The sequence below is a fragment of the Tinamus guttatus genome, unplaced genomic scaffold (genome assembly GCF_059628265.1).
Source record: "Tinamus guttatus ecotype Peru unplaced genomic scaffold, ASM5962826v1 Tinamus_guttatus_pri_ptg000131l, whole genome shotgun sequence".
NCBI classification, from domain to species: Eukaryota; Metazoa; Chordata; class Aves; order Tinamiformes; family Tinamidae; genus Tinamus; species Tinamus guttatus.
The window spans coordinates 3,845,436-3,866,470 of record NW_028288665.1 but is presented as its reverse complement, the minus strand read 5'-3'; the positions used below and the strand labels follow the sequence as shown (position 1 = coordinate 3,866,470).

General features: G+C 41.6%; 1 protein-coding gene across 1 annotated transcript; it reads left to right on the top strand.

Moving 5' to 3' along the window:
- Window positions 1–2,153: 2,153 nt before the first annotated feature.
- Window positions 2,154–17,673, top strand: RIOK1 (RIO kinase 1). Its single transcript, XM_088521733.1, has 17 exons — window positions 2,154–2,243; window positions 2,865–3,069; window positions 4,138–4,228; window positions 5,329–5,398; window positions 6,124–6,166; window positions 6,783–6,875; window positions 7,845–7,957; window positions 8,050–8,130; window positions 8,725–8,811; window positions 9,313–9,450; window positions 9,980–10,083; window positions 11,722–11,828; window positions 12,991–13,056; window positions 14,750–14,869; window positions 15,080–15,133; window positions 16,185–16,331; window positions 17,465–17,673. Exons 1-17 carry the CDS (start codon window positions 2,173–2,175, stop codon window positions 17,573–17,575), a joined length of 1,701 nt encoding a protein of 566 aa, XP_088377859.1. The 5' UTR covers window positions 2,154–2,172; the 3' UTR covers window positions 17,576–17,673.
- The last annotated feature ends 3,362 nt before the right edge of the window (window positions 17,674–21,035 follow it).

Genomic DNA, 21,035 nt, shown 5'->3' with positions numbered 1-21,035 from the left:
GCACTTTATGGAAACCCAATGTAAGCAAGCTTTGTAATTCTTAATCTGCAGGAAAGATAATTTAAGATAGTCATGGACAAATTAAGGGAGGAAATAGTTTTTTCAAGGATGTTTTTGTCTGAGGAGAACTGTGGAGCTACAGTCATCCAAGTGCATAGGAACATAGAGGCCTATATTCACAGAGAGTAAGGACTCTAACTGGTAAACCTGTCACCTCTTTTCACGTGCCTTGTCATAAGGTGGCTGGCACATGGAACTCACCTGCTGTCCTCCCTCTTCACTCCTGCTTGCACGGTGATCAGTAAGGAGTAGAGGGCCTTAAGTTCCTACTTTTCCTCAGTGTGATCCTACAGAGGATCCTACACACTAAAACTGTTACCGAGGGGAGGGCAAGCCTTGCTGGGGAGGCAGCACAGGGAATAACCCAGAATCCTGTGGGTCTGGGTGTGCAACAGGGCCACTGGCTCAAGTCCTGCCTGCCCTCAAACAAGATGAACTCTACGCTGCCTCTGCTGCATTCATTTTCCAGCTAAATAAAGGCTTCCATTTGTGTTCACAATAACAGGCCGTGATTGGGATTTCTAGGTGATAAAGTAAAATCAAAAATAACTCAGCAGTCTGTTTTCATATGGGCTCTACCTTTTCAATTACAGTCACTGTAAGCAACCCCCTGTCCTGTAGTGAGCAGTAATGTATTCTTCTCTGTCTTACCACCTCACACCCCTTTCAGGGAGACACAATATGCCCTATATTGTAGGGAAATGTATATTAAAAAGTATAAATTGTATAAAAAAGGGGGAAAAGTTGCTCTAGAAGCTTAAGTGAAGATGGGCCTTAAGTAAAGCTCTTGTGTACACACCTCTGAAATGTCTGAAACAGTCGTGTTGCTGTCCGCATTCAGAGACTCTCGATGGTTTGACTGTAGAGAAGCACTGCAGATGGAAATTAATTATTTTTACAGGTTTCTCAGCAGAAGCATCTCTCTCTTACTGCCTTCCCAACAATCACAGTTTTTTTTTTTTTTTTTAAAAAAAACAGCCTTTACATTTAGCACTTAGATAAGGGAAGAACATCTACAAAAAAAAAATGCACTTTCTTCTATAGTCATTTTGCACTGGAAAATACAAGCACAATGCTCATTTTTATTTTCTTAAATCTATTTTATACTGATATATAAATGGCGGTGGCTGTTTGCTCAGTTTAATAGGCATTATGGTTACTTAAGATGCTTCTGTTGAAGATGGAAAATTTGAAATTCCTTTGGTGTCAGTTTGAGTTTTGTGTTAATAAAGATTTGACTGTAATGTTTTAGAGTACAGTAATATACAACTCTATCTCTAAGGACAGAGATGCTAAATAATGCCTCACAAAAGCAGCCATGAATCCACGGCCCTAATAGGAGAAACCAGTCACTTCTGGCATGAGAAAAAAACAAGTTGAAGGTGCACCATTATTAAGGATCTCTGTATCCCAAGTAAGTAAATTGAATAGTTATCATGAGCTCCACCACCAGGGTTGTCCGTTTTCTCCTTGTAGTACTTGTGAGAGCGACATGATCTGCTGTGACTTCTGCAGGGTTTAAAGTCCTCTTTCTCAGGCTGCTCTTCCCCTTCCAAGTATTCGCTGCCCCAAATAACAGCGATTTCGTGGATCTTCTGCCCTGATTACTAGCACGATGTCCCCACAACCTTGTGCGTGCGTGTTTGGGGAAAGTAGCAGAGAGAAGGCAGAAGGCTTTCGGCTTAACGTTCGCGTATACCGGTTAGAGATGTATCTGGACGCCATGCTCAGTCCGCGAGCGCGGAGCAACGCCCGGCGCCTCGCACAGCTCCGCCGCGAGCCGGCGCTGCCCGCCAGGCCCCGCGGGCGCGCGCCCCGTTCCGCAGGGCCCCGGCCGCGCCGTGGCCGTTGCGGCCGTTACGCTTCGGCGGCCGCGCCAGGAACGCTCGCCTTTGTGACGTCAGGCACTCGAAGCCAATCGCGGCGCCGGAGCGGAAGCGGCTCCCAACCTGCTTCAACAAGCCGCGGCAGGGCGACTCCCCACCCCGCGCGGCGCGGGCGCGTTCGCTGTTTTTGGTCCCTCGTCCCGCGCCGTAGGGGGCGGCGGTTGGCGCCGGTGATCGTGTGGGCGCGGCCTGCGTCATGCGGGCCGCGGCGGCCCCGGCCTCCGCCATGGACTACCGGGCGGCAGCCATGAGGCAGGTTGTCCCGGGGCAATTTGACGACGCGGACTGCTCCGACGGGTACGAGGCGGGGAAGTGGTGGGAGCGGTCCCGGTTCGGTCCCGGTTCTGGGGTGGACAGGTCTGGGCAGGTCTGGGCAACTCTTGGTTACGGCGTGGTGCTGCCTGCTGCTCCATGCTGTCGTTTCTCTTGAATTGAATAAGGTTCTCTCTTGTGTGCCCAAGCCCTTATCTTCCTGTTTTGTCAAACAGGCATTAAATGCCTTCCGAAAATCTGCTCAGGGCTGTGTTTTAGTGACAAGCGTAATAGACTGTAATCAAAAGCCCGTGTAAGTCGAAAGGGTTCAGTCTTCCTCCGAGTTCTTTCGTAGGTGTGCTTATTTATTTATTTATTTATCACGTTGTGGCAGCAGCAGAATGGTTTGGTTTCAGTGAAGGAACTGACTGACCTCATCTGGCATGATTTGTTCATCTGTCTGGAGTAGCAAGGATCTAAGTGGATGTATATAGGACAAGTTAAAACGTGGCACTGAAGTGGTGAATAAGATCATTTAAATGTAGCCCATCCTTTAAAGATAGTGATATTTTCCTATATACCTACTTAAAGAGAGATGAAGTGATAAATACCTGGATGACTGTAGCGAGCATTTGGAGTTATATAAATGTCTGCGTTTGTTTGAAGTGAACTTACCCAGGATACAGAAACAACTGAAGAAGGTGAAGTATCCAAGAATTACCAGTCATGTTTGTGTGAAGAGATTAACTCTGAGGATGGAGATGATCATTACGACGATGAAGAGGAAGACGAAGATGAAGACTGGGACTGGGATGATGAGATGGGAAGACTGATGAAGTGCCACAATACTGCTGTGAGATGCAATCCACAGGTAAGTTGAAGGCTGTTCTGTGAGCATCAAGGGTGCCCAAGAGTAAGTGGAACTAGCCCTAAGGCCTTTTCAGTGTTAATATTATGCTAAACAAAAATCCAAATAGACCTTTCTCCTCTGGTGGATCCCCTTTTTTTGAGTCTCTCTCTCTGGCACGTGCCAAATGTAAAGGTGCAGGACTCCTCTTGATTTTCTTAACCCAAGTTCTGTTGCTGCATCCTCCTTGTTACTGCATTTCATCTTCCATTTTTAAGCCTTCTTAACCTTTTTTACTTTGCCTACCCTCACCTTAGTGCTATTGATTCCTTTTTACTGTTGGTTCTGTGTTTTTGTGCATCAGAAATGCAGTACCTGCTTATTTCATTCTTTATATAACAAGTGGTGGTTTGAACTAATAGTGGAGGAGGTGAAAGAATGTCTAGGAGATGGAGGGATATGCTAGAAATAGTTGAATTTAGCGTGAACACTGTTGGATTAGAAACATTTGGTTTGCTGCAGATTGAAAAGTACAGAAAGTGTCAGAGCTAGCATCCTTACTCTCAGCTTGGACAATGAAGGTTGAAAATCTTTTCTTGTTGATCAGTACAACAGAGCAGTTGTGATAGTGTGCTGTTCATGGTTCAGTTTGTCTGATTACAATGCTTGTTTTGGGTGATTTATCCTTTTGATAAGGAGTTTATGTTGTCTAATATTGATGAAAATGGATTTTAACTAAGGTGACCAATAAGAAAATAGCCTTGGAAAGTCTTGTTCGTTCATTTCCTTCTGCGTTTTTTTTTCTTTTCTGCTATTTCTGTTCCTTTTAGGGATAAAAATGTGTCAATATAAATATAAGAGACTTGCAGAATGATTGCCCAACTAAAAATAACCCTGCTCTGACTTATTTTTGTTTTCTTCTCTAGTGAAATAAAATCTGATGCTAATCCATATCTGTTTCTTTACTCTTTTTGATTTTGTGTATATAAAACTCTAGGCATAAGCATTTGACCTGACTTTTCCCGTGAACCTATCTGTATTTCAAGGACTATTCAGAACAGGCAAGTTAAATTAATAAATCTTTTGTTTCAGGCAAATAGGCAGACTCCTAGTTGCAATGCAGCAAAAATGTCTACCCCTACAGACAAGGCTTTAAGGAAATTTGAACATAAAATTAATTTAGGTGAGTATAATTGTGTTGTCTCCTTTTATGATAATAGATACACTTCTGTGATGTTATTAGACTAATTCTGCTTGCTTTAAGTCAGAACTTGTTGGAGGGGCGTGGCAGTTATCTGTTGTCAGGCAGATTGACAAGGGCTCTTCAGTTGCCTGTACTCTTCATTTAAGCAGCTATCATACACCCTTAAGAGCTGGGGCTGAAGAGCCTTTTTTTTTTTTTTTTTTTTTTTTTTCCTGGCCTCTCCAGATCACACAGAGCGCTTCCCTAGCTTCTGTGTAGGAGTAAGTTGCCTGGCTCATGGGAGGGTATCATTTCTCTGCTGGAATGTCTTTGGCTATTCTCAAACTTGTTAAATTTCCTGGTAAACTGTAATTTCCTGCAGTATTTTTGTGGCACCTTGTACAACAGTTCTCATATGACTTTCTGCTACAGGTGGAGAGGCCTTTGTCCTAGTCTGTGTAGGCTGGTGCTTACGATATGGTGGAAACAACTCTTCTGCTCAACCTAGAGCTAGATGCAGCTGTGGCTGCTTTATTTCTTCTATTTAGAGTATTAAAAAGACTTTGTTCTATTTTCCTTTATAACTAAGGCGATCTCAAATGAAGGACAAGGCTCAAAAGGGCAGTGCTGGAATGTGTAGCAAAATGCAACAGCTTTTAAACACTTAGCAATTAACAAACACTATTTAAATACACTGTGGGTAGACAATCCTGAGAGTGTTGCTTTTTCTATTTGGAAAAATGACATTATACTGGGGAAGAGAAGGACAGATAAATTTAACAGTAAGATGTTATCCATCCTCTCTTTCTCATCCTCTCTGGATGGCATTGCATCTTCAAGTCTTCTGTGGGGCTGTGTCAGTCATCTGTGTTATTACTGTCCTACTTTAAAATATAGACAGAGTGGAAAAATGAAGATAACTGATGCTTTTATGGTACTTGCTTTAAGTACCACTGTGGTTTGTTATAGAGAGATCAAGTGTGTTTGTACACTGTATTATGGCATATTGACTGACAGCAGAATTGAAGATGCAGTTCTGAACATAGGAAACTTATTTGCTTTTTGTTTCTTTTTTAAATTTTTTCTTATGTGTTTTTCAGATAAGCTGAATTTTGATGATTCCGTTATAAACCGAGTCACAGAAAAGTCTAGACAAAAAGAAGCAGACCTGTGAGTTATAAGATTGGCTCTATTTTCATTGACCTAATTTGACCCCAGAGTTCTTTGTGAAAGTTCTTATTTCCTAACTTGATCCAGAGTTTTGAATAAATTTATTAAGGAAAAAAAAATCTGTAAATATTCTATATGTAGTTTGCATTCTGGTTTTAAAAATTCCTGTTTTCTGAATCTGTCGCATGCCTCCTTGCCAAATGTTGATCCTTCTATCTACTGCAGTTGATAGCAAATCTAATTGCTATTGGAGTAGTCATGTAGAAGTTAACTGCTGTTAGTTCTAGTAGCAAAAGGCTATTTTTGATTTGTTCCTCTCTGAAACAGAGGTCCTTGAGTAATTGAGCTAGAAAAAAAATACTGGAAACCTGATGGAGGTGCCTGCTGCTGATTCTGTGAGGAAAGGCTTCCCTGTGTCCCTGGCAAGGCTGCTGCTTATAGCTGTAACTTGTTAAGACAGCATTTTCTCACAAGTGAGCTTATTTCATGGGAGGCAAGAAGATATCTGTAATAGTGAAGAGCACTGATGTTGGACTCTTTTTTTTTTTTTTTTTTTTTTCCCCTCCCCCTCCTGCCTGCAGGATAAATGTTTGCTTTGTAAGGATTGAAAGTCTTGGTTTTTTGAGGCTGTTTTCTTCTCTTTGCATTCTAATGTCGTGCTTTATTCTGTCAAAATATTGAGCCCCTGTATGGGATTGTATCATTTTTATTTTCATTTCTGCTAGGTATCGAGTCAAGGATAAGTCAGATAGAGCAACTGTAGAACAGGTAAGTCCTTACTGTATCAAATATTTCTGTTCTAACTGTAACCAATAACCTGGAATTTTGGAGCTGATGACAAAGCTCTGTAGAACTACTGTAGGAACAGGATTTCATCTTGGAATTCTCTTTCCTTTGGTATGCTAAAGAAACGGGAATTCTCTTCGTAACATTTTATCAAACTCCAAGAAACAATGTAATATTCTGTGTTTGCCTGTTTAGTGTTTTGGTTTCGGTTTTGTTTTCGCTTAGGTAAGACTGAACTATTGCTGGGCTAGGGCCACATGGTTGCTGTATTTCATTTTATGATAACTGTGCTTTGAAGGACAGCTTATTAAAATACATTCAATGCAACTGTGGATGGATCATTCTCTCATTCACGTCCTTCAGCTAACTCTAAAATGCTAACATTATTAAAAAATATATATATAGTGAAAGAAAAGATGAGGCAATGTTGTAGAATCATGGTAGAATACTGAATGGCTGCTCTTTGAATTATCATTTAATTATTCAAAATAGTCTAATATTGAAGTCCCTTTAATGCAGTACTAATAATAGGCTGTAGAAGTAAGTTTTGCCCTCCTCAGGAGAGCAATTCTGCTAACTTTTCCATATTATCCTTGAGGTATTGGATCCAAGAACTCGAATGATTCTGTTCAAGATGCTAACTAGAGGCGTCATATCAGAAATCAATGGCTGCATCAGCACAGGGAAAGAAGTAAGTTGCATTATGCTTAATGTGATGTAGTCTTTTTCTCAACAAGCTAGGTAGACACTTATAGTGCTCAGAGATACATTGAAATTCTTGGTTCTCATATTGTTTTTGTGTGTTATTTGACTAGTGCAAAGTCACCTTATGATAAAATGCAGCTTAATTAAAGGAAGTTGGTTTTCCTGGCTGTGAAAAAATTCTGAAAACATTTAATTTAAATTTGTCTTTCTCGTTACTTCTGTGTTATAACTGAAACTTATAACACAATATAAGTTGTGTAAACACAATATAAAACAGTGTCTGAAAAACAAACCTAGCTAAATGTTTATTCAGCAAGACTGTTCTCATGCATGCAGATCAGACCCATTCCACATCTCCAGAGATGGGAATGCCTGAACGGCTTAGCAAAATACTGTTTAAAATGCTATTAAACCTTTGTTGCCTTTACAAAATTGACATGTTTGTGTAGTGTTATCACCACGTAATATTGCTATTAATTAAAACCAAATCAAGTAGATTAGCAAGTTAGAAAAGTCAAATCAGCCTAGAGACCACGCGGTCTAAAACTGAGTCCTTGGATGTTGATTTAGAGTGTAATTCCATGCTGTGTGGTGGTGTCACCATGGGGCATTTGGGTCATGTTTTAGGGCCTAAATAGTTGACAGATCTCAGATTAACTGTTTACACAAGGTGTTGTTTCAGTCTCAAAATGTGGATGATGTGGAGTTTTGTTGTGTGCATTAATACCCCTACCCAGTCTTAAACACTTCCTGTAAGTTGCTGCTTACAGAGGCAGCTCTCCCTTGTGCACAATTGCACTAGCTCAGCTGAGCACTGCAGAGGGGCTAAGGTGAAAAAACCTATCCTCTTTGCCTGACATCCTGGAAAACGTCTTGGGGGGGTGGAACAAGAATTTGAGTTTACTGTAAAGAACTCTTCCTTTAAATGTTATTTCTTCCCTGTGTAATCCAATAGGCTAATGTATATCATGCCAGTACTGCAAATGGAGAAAACAGAGCAATAAAGATTTACAAAACTTCTATTCTGACGTTTAAAGATCGGGACAAGTATGTGAGTGGTGAATTCAGGTGAGCTGGAGTTCTGTATGATTTTAATGAAAAGTAATTGTTGCTAATACTGCATATGCTAAGTAGTGTGGTTTGTGCTTTTTTAAAAAAAGATTTCGTCATGGATATTGCAAAGGCAACCCAAGAAAAATGGTGAAGACGTGGGCTGAAAAAGAAATGAGGAATTTAATAAGGTGATACTTTCAGTTTTTCTATCAGTATGCAAACTGAAACTTATTTCTGTTAATGAAACTCATACTTCTAGGAGATATCTTCTGTTGTTACGTACTGGTTCACCATCTCTTTTGATCTCTGGAGTATTCCAGAAAGTGTTTTAAGCTTACCTGAGGAAGGGAGGAGAAAGGGGAGAGGAAAGAAGAATAAAGCAGTTCCTTTTTCTTACTGTTCATGCTGTTAAGTTCAACATCTGAATTCTGACTTGACTGAAAAGTGGGAAAAATAGCTGCTGCTGAGTCGCAGCAGTGTGTATTTGTGTGATACGGGTTAATCTAGGATTAACCTAAACTGTGTAAACATTCTTTGTCTGACAGAAGGATGTTTAGAAAGGGGTTGGAGCAGGATGGCTCTGTGTGGTGAGCTTTTTTTTTTTTTTTAAAAAAAAATCTCCTATTTGTTTTCACAGGCATGAGTATTCTTTGTAAAAGAGCTCTTCGACTCTGTTTTAACTCTGTTACGATGCTTAAGGCAAGAGTTTCTGTAGGCTCTATTGCTATGCAAATAGTAGAGTTGGTTTGTTTTTATTTTTTGTGGTTTTCTTCTTATTACAGGTTGACTACAGCTCAAATACCTTGCCCAGAGCCAGTTATGCTAAGAAGTCATGTGCTTGTCATGGGCTTTATTGGTAAAGGTGATATGTAAGTATCCTTAGAAAATCAAAACAATTATTAAAAATAAGTGAACCCACTGAGTTAGCTACTATTATTTTAGGGCTCTAAAATTAGTATATTACTCCTACCTGTGTGTGTGACTTGTAGAATACCCAAATCTTTGCCAACTACCTCTGTAGAGAGTCTACCTGATTTTGAAGCCATAGCTGTTTTCAAAATGAAGTCCTGAAGTGATTTAACCAGAGAATATAGATGGAAAGGCTTGCTAATAATATGAGAAGGTAACTCTGCATTAGTGTAGGATAGTGCAGTGTCTTAGTTTGCTTTGGAAGTGGCGCTTCCTGTATCTCTGGCAAGCAGGTACCGAGTTTTGCTGCCTTACAGGTTGATTCCTTGCACTTTGCTCAAGTCACTCAGGGTGGGCTTTCCACATCCAGAACAGAATGGTGAAGTACTACGGTTGAAGCATTTGCAGCAGACAGGAAGGGAAAAGTACTCACTTTGTCTTATGTGTGTGGAAATTTCAAGGCCTGCTCCTCTGCTGAAGAACGCTCAGTTGTCTGACTCAAAAGTCCGGGAGCTCTACCTGCAAATCATCCAGTACATGAGAAGAATGTATCAAGATGCCAGGCTCGTTCATGCAGATCTCAGTGAATTTAATATGCTGTATGTTTTTGACCTTTGTTCTTAACTGTACCATCTAAAATATATTTGTTGACAGCTCATTTAAAGTACTAATCTATATTTGAGGGAGAGGGAGTGTGCTTTTCAGAATGGCTTTTCAGTTCATCTACTTAATTATGTAGCTCTTTGCTCTGAAAATTCTATAAAAACTAATTAATAAGAAACTAAAACTAACTAATGAAAATCTCAGCAAGATATATATAATATGTACTTATATACAATTATGTACATATTGTATATGTATATAAATAATATATATGCATGCACATATTTTTTCCTCCTCCTCTCTTAACTCCCCCCATCTTCAGCATTGCTTTTTGTGTTTCTTTAAAGTTTACTAATAGAGGCTGGGTGGAGGAGGGAAGGGATTGCTCGCGCCGCCAACCCCTCCCAAAAAACCCCACACCTCAGGCTCTAAGATATGTCCTAGAAAAGGAGGTTAGGCTGGCAGTGTGGTGTTCACGCACCTCCTGACGCTGCTTGCGAGCGCGGCTGTGGCGTGTGCCCGCAGGTACCACGGCGGCGCGGCGCACATCATCGACGTGTCGCAGGCGGTGGAGCACGACCACCCGCACGCGCTGGAGTTCCTGCGCAAGGACTGCGCCAACGTGAACGGTGCGTGCGCTGCCGCTCGGCCCTGCTCTCCAGGGCTTCCGTGCTGAGGAAGGTGAACTCTGCTCTTCCTTAAGTTCTTTCAGCTGTGATGCTTGCCTGCCTGTCAAAGCTGTCAAACTTGAATCTAAATGTCCCCTCTCCTAGCTTCTTGTGGCTTTCTCGGGGAGCTGTTGACTGTGCTGAGCTCAGAAGTGTGTGCATCCTATTTTACTAGAAATTACCCGACTGAAGTGAGTCACATGGCTGAATTTCATATTTGCAATAGAAAGAGGATCCGAGTCTGAACTCAGAGCAGTGCTCACAGCCATCTTAGCTGCTGTTATTTTAAGGAGTGTGCAGACATACTGGTCCGTTTCCTTCTGTATGTGGAACCTACAACTGGAATTTTCAATTGGCAAGTTACTAATTGTAACAAAGTTCCCTGCACTGGTCCAACTCGGCTTAGAAGATCAAGGCATTATGTAACTTAATAGAAAAGCATCACTTATAGTATTTATAAGTATGACTTTACATTTTGATCAGCAATGTACATCTGTAGTATTTTTCTCTTAAAGATTTGGTCTTAATGTAGTATATAAGAGTATGTGTAACAGATGAGTCTTCCACTAGGCTCTGCTCCTCTCAGGACAGTAGTGTGTTGCTGCAATCTGCTTTTTTTTCCGCCTCTTTTCCATTCTTTTTTTTCCTTTCTTTAGGAGATACCTGAAAGTCTGTGAAACAGATGTGCTTTACATTTTGACTCTGTGTTTTTGTTGATACCCAGTATCCTAGCTGTTTCTTATTCTTCTGTTCAGGAATTTCTGGTTAATTCTTTTGGATCGCATGCTTGTGAGGTTTTGCGAGGGGAAGTGTGTTGCCTTTTTGTGTGTGTGTGTGTGTGTGTGTGTGTGTGTGTGTTGCCTTTTTTTGTGTGTGTGTGTGTGGTGGAGGGAGGTTCTCTTGGTGTGATCTCCTTAATTGCTGGTGACCTTGGGAGTCCAATTCCTTACCCTCCTCCCTTCCATTCCTCCCCCCTCACCAGTTTTCACTGTATAATCCTACTACAGGGACTGGGAAGAAATGCCCAGCCTTATGTTCTCTGCAAAAGTGCAGCCTCCAAATGTAATTATATTTACCTTAAAAAAAAAAAAAAAAAAAAAAAAAAAAAAAAACTTCCGAGCATAATATTGAGAAAATGCTAGTATGTTATTGTGCCCCATATGTCTTTTTATTAAGGCAGATCATAATTGGTCTGTACAATGTTTCAATGGATACTTCTCAGTTTCTTTGACAAAAGTTTGAGGTTTACATACCTTATTATTTGAAATAGTCATGTTTTGAGCTTGGCAAATACTGCACCAGTCTGAAACTATCTACTTTTTCCTTCTTGATCTGTGCTCCATGCAGTCTGACTCCTGAGGAGGTTGATTTGCTTTGAGGCTTGACCAGTTTCCATTGTTCCAGATATGTTGCAGCTGACCATTTATTTTAGATGGCCAAGAGTGCCTTTATTTAAAACAAAACAAACAAAACAAACTCAGTAGAATGCAGTAGTGCAGTTGAGACTTTTCCAAGTCGTCAGGGCAGTTATTTTGCTGTAACTGTCACTTTCACATAACAGTTGTGTTGTACGATGACTTTTTTTGGGGTTTCTTACAGACTTTTTTCAAAAGCGCAATGTTGCGGTGATGACAGTGAGGGAGTTGTTTGAGTTTATTACTGATCCTTCTATTACAAGTGAGAACCTGGATGATTATCTCTCTAAGGTAAGACCTCAAGGCCTCGTGGCTCGTTAAAAGTGTGAACAAAATAATAATGTTTGGTTCCAACTTCTCTCTTGCTTTGCAGCCTGCTCTTTAAGTGGGCTTGTAACTGATATTGTCATGCCAGCACTTCAAGCATATATGTGGATCTTTTATGTGCCCTTATAGGATGTACCGTTATGTGGTACATGTGTACCGTTAGAAGATGAACACATTTTCATTCTGTTTTCTGAGGTCTAATTGCTCAAACTCAGATGTCAAGAGCTACTTGCAGTAAAATGGGATGCTTTAAATTATTTTTTCCTTCTTGAAAAGAAGAGGGGAGCTTATTTACTCAGCAAATACCTGGCAGGAGTATGACAGTATTTATATAAAAAAAGGAATTAAGAATGTGGACTTAAGCAGGGAGAAATTGGGGAAGGAAGTGAATGATTCAAGGTAATATTACTCCAAAACCCACACTTTTACTAGCCAAATGTGCTGACTGGTGGGACATACTGCCTTCAGGAGGAGGTAAATGTAGTGTATCTTTTCTAGGTGCTTCAATTTAGATGAAAAAACAGCTCTTCTGGTTGAAGCAACTAGTTGAAGAAATGGGAAGGAGCCAAATCTAGGCCATGCAACCTAGGCATGGTATGCAGTGGAGATAGGATGTGTACATATTTCTGGCCAAGGGCATGAGGCAGAGTCTGAATGCTGTCCAGATACCTGTGTGGCATGGGTGTTTTCTGATGTTAGGTGCTTCTGCCAGGACTGGAGGCTGAGTGAAGCAGGACTGGGCTCCATGGTTGGTTCGGCTCACTTGTGCCCCCCTGGATCACTCAATGTGTGGCAGTGGGGAAAACAAAGCCCAGTACTGGGGCACTGCTCACTTTGTTCCTTGTGCTGTTACTTCCTGTGCTCATGCTGGGCCTGCAGGACTTGCTGGGGAAGGATCTGGGCATGGGTTCTTGCAGCATTAACAAGGGGAATCTGCAGTCCCAGGGATGGGCCCTGCAGAAGGGCCGGGAACCGTTAGGTGTCGCTGAGGGCGCTGCTGTGAGGAGCGTGGTGGCGTTTCCAGTGTCCCGAGTAGAGGACAGGGAGATACAAAGATGCGAATGGTTGGTTGGATTAAAGATTCTGCAGCATGATAATAATGTTATATTGCTTTACGTTTCCTTAGGCAATGGAAATCGCATCCAAAAGAACAGAGGAGGAAAGATCCAGTCAAGATAAAGTGGATGAGGAAGTAAGTGAGGAGTTTTGTTCCTCCTGTGAAATTAATATTAATCTCACCTCTTCTAAGCAATGAAAAATATTCTTTAATTGGAAATAAATACAGATGATAAAACATAGTGTTTATGATACTGGTATGTCCTGCACTAGTTGAAAAGACAAAATATTGAGGGGTGGTGTTTTTGAAAGGTGAAGTGACAATGAGCAGAAATTGGAAGGCAGACACTGTTCTCTGTAAACCAATGTACTTGCTTGTCACTTAACATGTCTTCCAGTTCAGGATCAGCTTAGAAGCAAAGCAATAAAGATGTGATTGTGCCAATGTGATTAAACCAATAATACAGCATTGGAAAAATTCATGGGATAGTCAGTGTGCACTGACCAAATTGCCTAACTATCTCTCTTCTCAGTCTAAATCAGTTCTTCTATTTACTATTACTCTACCTTGCTTTTGCATGCAGGAGGAAACCATCACAAATCTGTTCTGTTTGCATTACTGAAAACTGCTAGCGTTCTGGAAGGTTTCTTTTGAGTCATAATCTTAAGTTGGTGTTCCAGAGAAGTTTTTAAATATTTCATCTCGAGTGGAATTTTTATCAGTGGGAACGTACTCATGTTAATTCATCAGGCATTTATTGTTGGAGTCAACACTGCTTGATTTAATAAAGACTTTTATTTTGCTCTTGGAGGTCTGCAGGTTTTACTGACTGCTATTGGCACGAGCTTGGCAAAGAACAGACTTTTGATTCCTAAGAGCTCCTGAGAATAGATGCCCCCCTGAAGTATAGGACCAGAGGTTGCTCTTTTGTTCCATGCCCACCTTTTTCAAACACATTATTCTCAGAAGCAGAGCCAGAGCCTTTATCTATGAAAAGGTATTGATTGTCCTGTGAGATGGATGGTTTAGTACCGTCTGAGTTGAGTTTCCTGCTCTCACAGACTTCCCACGTGACCTCAGGCTAGTTGTGACACTTTCTGTCTCACAAAAGAGTGGAGCTAATTAAATGCAAGCTCTGTGGAAATAGGGTCTTTGCTTCTTGTGCATTACTTGGTCTAGTACTTGGTCAGGTGTATTTTTAGTCAGGTTATTGGACTGATTTAGAAGCAGTGGACTCCATGTAAAGTGAAAATGCATCTGATCTGTTAGTGACTTCAGTTTGCTGGAGTACAGTCTCCAGAGATCACATTCCAAACCTGAAGTAACGTGTTGATGGTGGTTAGCTTTTACCTTACTGCTGCAGGAACCCTCTGTGTGTTGGACTATATATCAACAGAGAGATTTTTTTGTATAAATATTAAGCTGAAAAATGCAATTTTAATGGAGTTCCTTCCTGAAGGCATTATAAGCCACACAATACAAATATAAAAAAAAGATAGAATACAAAACATTAACTTGAATCACTTAAGAGGAAAGTGAAAGGATTGGAGTTTGCAAGTAAGTGGGCTGCTGCTGATAATAATAATGAGTAAGCCTTATTATTAGTGATGAGCTATCAAGAATGTGTAAGCAGACTAATTTTAGTCTGCTCCAGAAAAAAGATATTCTTCAATGAAAATGGTAATGGGTTACTGCCTTATTCTTTTTGAGTTTTTTGGAGCCATGAAACCTCATGATTATTCTTCTGAAGAGGCATAATTAGGAAGGAAGAACATCATGAAACTATATATAAATTAACGAATGTACTTGTTTCCTTTCACTCTACTAGGTTTTTAAGAAGGCTTACATACCTCGAACGTTGACTGAAGTTAAAAACTATGAAAGAGATGTGGATATAATGATGAAATTGAAAGAGGAGGACATGGCATTGAATGTTCAGCAGGATAATGTGAGTAAACATCCTGAGGCCCTGCAAACAAGGGGAGGAGAATATAAATTCTTACTAAAAATTGATAGTAAAATGCACTATGGTTGTGCTTAACATTGTATGATTAGTATTAATGCGGAGGTTGCTACTTTTTGAGATACTATTTTTCTCTAGGTCTTAGATATGAGTCATTTTGATAACATAATTTTATTTCTCTATTCCTGGGTATAGATTCTTTATCAGACTGTGACAGGATTGAAGAAGGATTTGTCTGGTGTTCAGAAGGTGAGGGTTTTTTGCTATCCTTTTTTAATGACTTTAAATGCTTAAGGAGTGCAGAGAATGACTCATCTTGCATCTGATGCCATGGAAGAAACTTGCTGATTGCAGAATGACTCTTTTCTGTCTGCTTTTATCCTGTCTGTGTGGGAATGGGTCTGGCATAATAGTGTACCTGAAGATGAACTGCTTCTCTTATCACTAAATGGGATATTTGGTTGCTTGTGAATCAAGTGATCATTCTTGGTATTAACTGCCCTCCTTAAGGGAATGCATGGAGAGGGAGAGAGGGAGGGAAGATGCTTTCAATTCATGAAAAATGTAATCGATATGAAATGTAATGTGTCCATAAATTCTGATATGGTCAGGGTATCTGTGCTGTAATTACTGTGCAAAGATCCACCCTGCAGTGTAAGGCATAAGACTTCTGTCTTGTTATATGTATTGAAATGTCACAATCAATACTTTAAAGCACATTACAGAAGAAGTAGGGAACGGATCAATCTAAAGCAGTCTATCTGGAGTTGATTACTCAAAGCAGGAACCATGTTTGGATCCCCTCCCACCATTTTGAAACCCTACATTAACTAGCAGTGCTGTAGACTATTTTTAAAAAAAATATAAATATGGGAAGGGGTCAGCCTTTGGCACAGTCATCGGTCTGGTTTAAGATCAAGTGTGTTTTGCAGCGTAGATGCCTGTGTTTCCACTAAAGTCTATTTGTGTGCCCCTAAATAGGTTTGGTTATGATCTGAGTATAATTAATTCCTTCTGTGTTAGCAAATTGTCTTTCCAGTATATCAGTGTGTTTGGAAGTTCTAATGCAGCTGTGCATAAAAGGTTCTATATTGAATATTCTAATTTTACTGGACTTAGTTTGGAATAACCTCTAATAACCTCTCATTCTTTTTCATGAAATCCATTGATGCCTGTGCTGAAGGAGATGGTGCAAAGCTTGCTCAGGATTTCCTTTGTAGGAGATTCTGTTCATATGCTGATTTTTGCCTTTGTGCTGTTGAATTTGGTGTGAGGAATTCTGTGTTGGTCCATCTTGCAGATCCCTGCACTTCTTGAAAAAAAGGTTGAGGAATCAGAAACCAGCTCTGATGATGATGCTGATAGAAGTTCAGAGGACTCTGAATTGGGCTGTAAAGAATCTCTGCATCCTAAAGATAAACCCGTTGAAGCTGGCATAGATAAAAAGGTAAACTGGCAGCAAATACAAACATAGATTCTTATGATTGCTTCTTGATGGATGCAAGCTGTGGTCTCCCTGTTGTAGAGATTGAGAGCAGAGAGCAAACTTCATTATGGCTGTTTACTTTAATGGTGTTCATGTACAGCAGGACATATAACAAGCCCTCTAGTCTAGACAGTCAGAAATCCATCTGGGGAATTCTGAAGCTATGCATATGCAGGAATTAATGAAGACTGGACAGCTTTTCAGTACCTCTGGCTGCTCTTCCAGACTTGGTCAGCAGGTGTGTAGTGGTGGTCCCCCTCACTTTTGCCCAGGGAATTGAGGCTACTTACCTGTGGAACTGAAAATTTGGTAACAATGCCATAGTGACTTTTGCAGAACCACTGGTGAAGGTTGACTAGCTTTGCTATGAGAAAGAGAGGTTTTTAGGTTTTTTGTTTGTTTTTAGTTTTCCTTTTTTGCACTATGTAGCATGTGTGCCCTGTTTTGTTCAGGCTCTTCTGCAGAATATCACCTATAAGTGAGAGCCCTGTGCAAAAATAGAAAGAAACTTGCTGGTTTCATGGTGGCTTAAGTTGAGGGGGGTTACTTGCTGCAGAAGGATGAGAGATGATAGATGCCAGCTCTGTTAAATGATTCTGCTGTTCCCCTTCAGACGCTTGTCTTCGAAATCTGTAGTAGCTGCTTTTTGGATACAAAGCAGGAAGGTCTTGGTCAATTTTACCTGGACTTTTTGTGTGAATAAGATGAGGTGCTTGGTAATCAACATGTTGAGCTGTAGGCTCAACAACTGATTAAGAGTGTTTTTTCTTTGTTTATTTGTTTTCCTAAATGTGTTGACTTTCCATTTTCGGGGAGAGTGTAGCCTCCTCACAGTATGACACAAATTATAGTTTACTGCAGTGGCATAATGCCTTCTCCTGCTAATCCTTTCCCCTTCCCCATTCCTGTCTTCCCCTCTACCACTTTTTCACGCTAACATATTTAACAACTTAATGCAACAATTGAGTGTGTGAGCCGAAACTGTTTAGCATTTACTCCTCATTTGTTACAATGTTGACATACCTAGTCAATTCAGTTTGCCCTAAATTCCTGTTCTTGATGATTTTAAGTGACTAATATTTGATCCTTTGTAGGAAAGGAAAAAGATGGTTAAAGAAGCCCAAAGAGAGAAGAGGAAAACCAAAATTCCAAAACATGTGAAGAAGCGGAAAGAAAAAACTGCCAAAATGAAGAAAGGCAAATAAAATTGGCTCTGACTGGGGGAAATGGGGTGGTGGTTGTGGGCTATTTACTCTCTTTTTTTTTTTTTTTTAATTAAAAGTCTTCTATTTATATACATACAGTACTGAAAGTGAAGGTTGTTTCATTAACAAGATCTGTAATTGTTTGGAGAGTGCATTCTTTCAAAAAAAAAAAGATTTTAAAATACCTTTGTATGTTAAAATCCTCTGTAGGTGCAGGTTTAAACTGCTACCAAACTTGCATCCATTTGTACCCAGGGTCCTGCTTTTACCTGGGTGCCTGTTTGCACTACATACATGTTAGGTTGGTTTGCTCCAAAGTAATGATTTGGTTTAAATAGATTCTCTGAGGAGAGGAAATGACAGAGGGTGGAAAATAGTTTACCAATAGGCCATGGTTCCTTTCTACCACAGAAGGAAATGACTGACTGGGGACCCTTTCATCATATGGGAAGCAGCCCTTCTTACTGCCCAGTGATGCCCAAACAGACCAAGGTCCTGACCTTTGTTTAGAGGCCAGTGTGCTTAAAAGCATTGTGAGCAAGCTGCCTCTAAGCTGTTCCTATGAGTGTTCCCTATCGCGACTGATATGTTCAGATTCGAACATGTCTGAGGGAAAGCCTGTGCCAGAAGCTCAACATACCTATCCCTCCTCTGCTAGGGTGCCTCGGCTCTTTGGTACAGAAGGATTGGCAAGAGTTCAGCTCATAAATGAGCTCTTGGGGTTGGGACAAAGGGCGTCAGGTTTCCACCTTCTCTCTTGTCAGGCCCTTTGACCTCAGTCTGGCAAAAACCATGGAAGAGGTATCTTCCTCACATTGTAAAGCACAGACCACCCTTTTTCGCTGCCAGCAGTCTTGGAGCTTTCTGCACTAGCACATGATTTATCTTCCCACAGTGGGGGTGCAGTTGTCCTGGGATTATGCTTAGGGGCCAGATAGTGATTACAGAGAACCACCTTTATCCCTCAGCTATTGGGCACTATCACCAGAGTGAGCAGGGGCAAGTTAAAGCTTCCTTCTCTACTCTCCTTCCTCCCCCACAGGAGACTGCAGGCTGGGAAGCCACTTCTGGCAGCAATACAGATATTGAGGTCCAGCTGCACAGGTGGTTGCTGCAATGAGTGTTCTTCAAGACAAAATAGTCTGACCTCCATACCTTTTTTGGTGTCTCTGCCTTGGAAAACTTAGGTGAAAAAGGAACTGGCTGACACCTCCCTCCCCTTGTCCCTTTTCCCCTTGTCCAGTCAGACTGACCAGCACTCTGCTGTACACAGAATATCCAGTATTCAGGATAATGTGTAGGCAACAGTGTTGAGGCGTATAGGGAGACAAGATGGCTGTTGCCTCAGCTGTTGGGAATTTTTGTTTGTTTTTGGCAATATAGTAGAAATACCTGTACATTGGGTGAAATGGTGCTATATCAGGTGCAAGAAAGGGGGTGACTACCCCCTTAGTAGTCGAAGAGGATAGGGAAGGGGAAGGTTTACTTCCTGAGGGAAGTTCTGTAGGTGGACATTTGTCTAATGCTCAGGGCTGAGATGCTGCCAGGTGGGTGAACGCAGGGTCTTTCATGCTCTTGCCTACATAGGGCAGAGATGCCTTGAGTGCTGCAGGGGATGGTTGTCCTGAGTCTTCGTGGCTGTGTTCATGTGTGCCATGCTGGAGAAGCTAGTGTTGAACCTGCCCTGTATCTTAGTCTGCCAACCAAAGACAGGCTTAACTGTGAACTTAGGCTCTGCTATGCTCCCGGTGAGGGCTTAAATTGTGTAATTTGGGCTGTGATGAGGGAGAGCAGGGGAGGTGGCATCCAAAGTGGGCATCCTCCAGAAAAGAGGAAAAAAAAAAGGATGCTGAACTCCACCAGTTCAGCTAAAGCCTGGGGGTAACTGAAACAACAAAGACCCTCTGCGCTTACTTTGGCGTTGATTCTTCTCTGCTGCCTGAGAAAGCTGTGGTGTATCAGTATGCATCAGTGGCACCATTTGTGGTACATGAAGGTGTATGCCTGGAGAAGGAGGAGGGGCAGTGGTGGTAGAAATGTAGCCCATCTGCTGCCTTGCTGCAGCAAGAGGTTGTGCCCTGGGCACACTCTCAAGAGCTGTTGAAATGGACTAAGCACTTGCAAGGGAGCTCTAAGAAGCTGTTACCTGCCTGAAAACTGGTTCCTGACTGATCAGTGTTACGTGAGCGGTTGCCAGGCACAAGGGAAAGTATTGCAGGTAAGTGCTCTGAAGATGTAAGATGGCTACAACCCTAGGCCCAAAGCCTGTGTCCCATTAGGTGTTTTTGCCTCCTTTACCGAAGGAGGCGTTTTAGATCATGGCAGCCTCCTTTTTCAGTCTCGTACTTGAGGGGAAATGGAGCCTCCCAGCTCATGTAACCTTGTCTTTCCTCTAGGCTACGTGCCACAGCTTGATCAAGTTTGCCCAGCTCTAGCAGTAGTGTAGTACAAAGATGGTCCTGAATCAAATTCAAGCTTTGCTTGCAGCAATGCATAGCAGGACTATCTGGCAGGCCATACGAGGTGTGGGCTGACTATCCGCCTCGAGTGTTTTCTCTAGAGTGTGTTGACAGCTGAGGACTTCGTGCAGCACCTGAGGTGGAGCATGCCAGCAAAGGCTGCCTTGTGAAAGTGCAGATGGCCTGAGGATAGCTATTGCAGCCTGGTACGTGCTTGTGGAGGTGGGCTACGAGTACAGCTCGTGTATCCTGGCTGTTGTAGACTGCAGCTCTCTTACAAACAAGATATTCCGCAGGAAGTGTGTAGGCCAGTAGAAGCTCTTTAGGTCAGGACCACAAGATGATCCCTCTTTCTGGTGATCTCTGAAGCAAGAAATTGACTGTTATCAAGTACATTAGGGACGTAACTACTGAGAATCACTAATTTGGAGCAAGAGACAGAACTATGTTTGTATCTCACAGTAAAGATAAGGTCTTAACAGTAGTTCAAGTATTCAGTTAAGCTCTGTTGACATCAGTGTATGGTGATGTAAGGTTTTTCCTCGTGGATTAGGATCTGGAAGAAGTCCACTCACTTTATATCTTGCCCTAGCTGAGTGTTTATGGTATGTTCTGTTGCTGGCACCTGCGCTAAGCAACTAGACCTTACAAAGACAGACTACTGCTAGAGCAGGAATGCCATTACCTGGTATAGGACAACCTGGGCCACAACTCAATTAATGCTGCTGCTGTTGTGTCTTCTCCCCACTTCTCTCACCAAGAGTAGATGTAGAGGAAGGCTCTGTGGTCAGCTGTGGGCTGTTGCAAGTGCCCCTGCTGTGGAGCTTGGCTGGTAGCAAGCAATACAAGTAGACAGGCTGGAGAGGTTGTGGGGGTAAGTGGAGAGCTGTGGCCCATGCCATCCCCAAGTGGCTCTGAGAATGGAGTGATGTCACTAAGTTGTGCAAATGTGATAACTACCCTTAAGCCTCTGAGAATCCCTTTCAGTTGACTCCAAAGCT

Bases quoted from the DNA above. Each gene is read 5' to 3' on its own strand.
- RIOK1 (XM_088521733.1), top strand. From the start codon at position 2,173: ATGGACTACCGGGCGGCAGCCATGAGGCAGGTTGTCCCGGGGCAATTT. The intron at 6,876-7,844 runs GTAAGTTGCATT...GTAATCCAATAG, and splicing joins GCATCAGCACAGGGAAAGAA to GCTAATGTATATCATGCCAG. The intron at 14,870-15,079 runs GTGAGTAAACAT...TCCTGGGTATAG, and splicing joins TGAATGTTCAGCAGGATAAT to ATTCTTTATCAGACTGTGAC.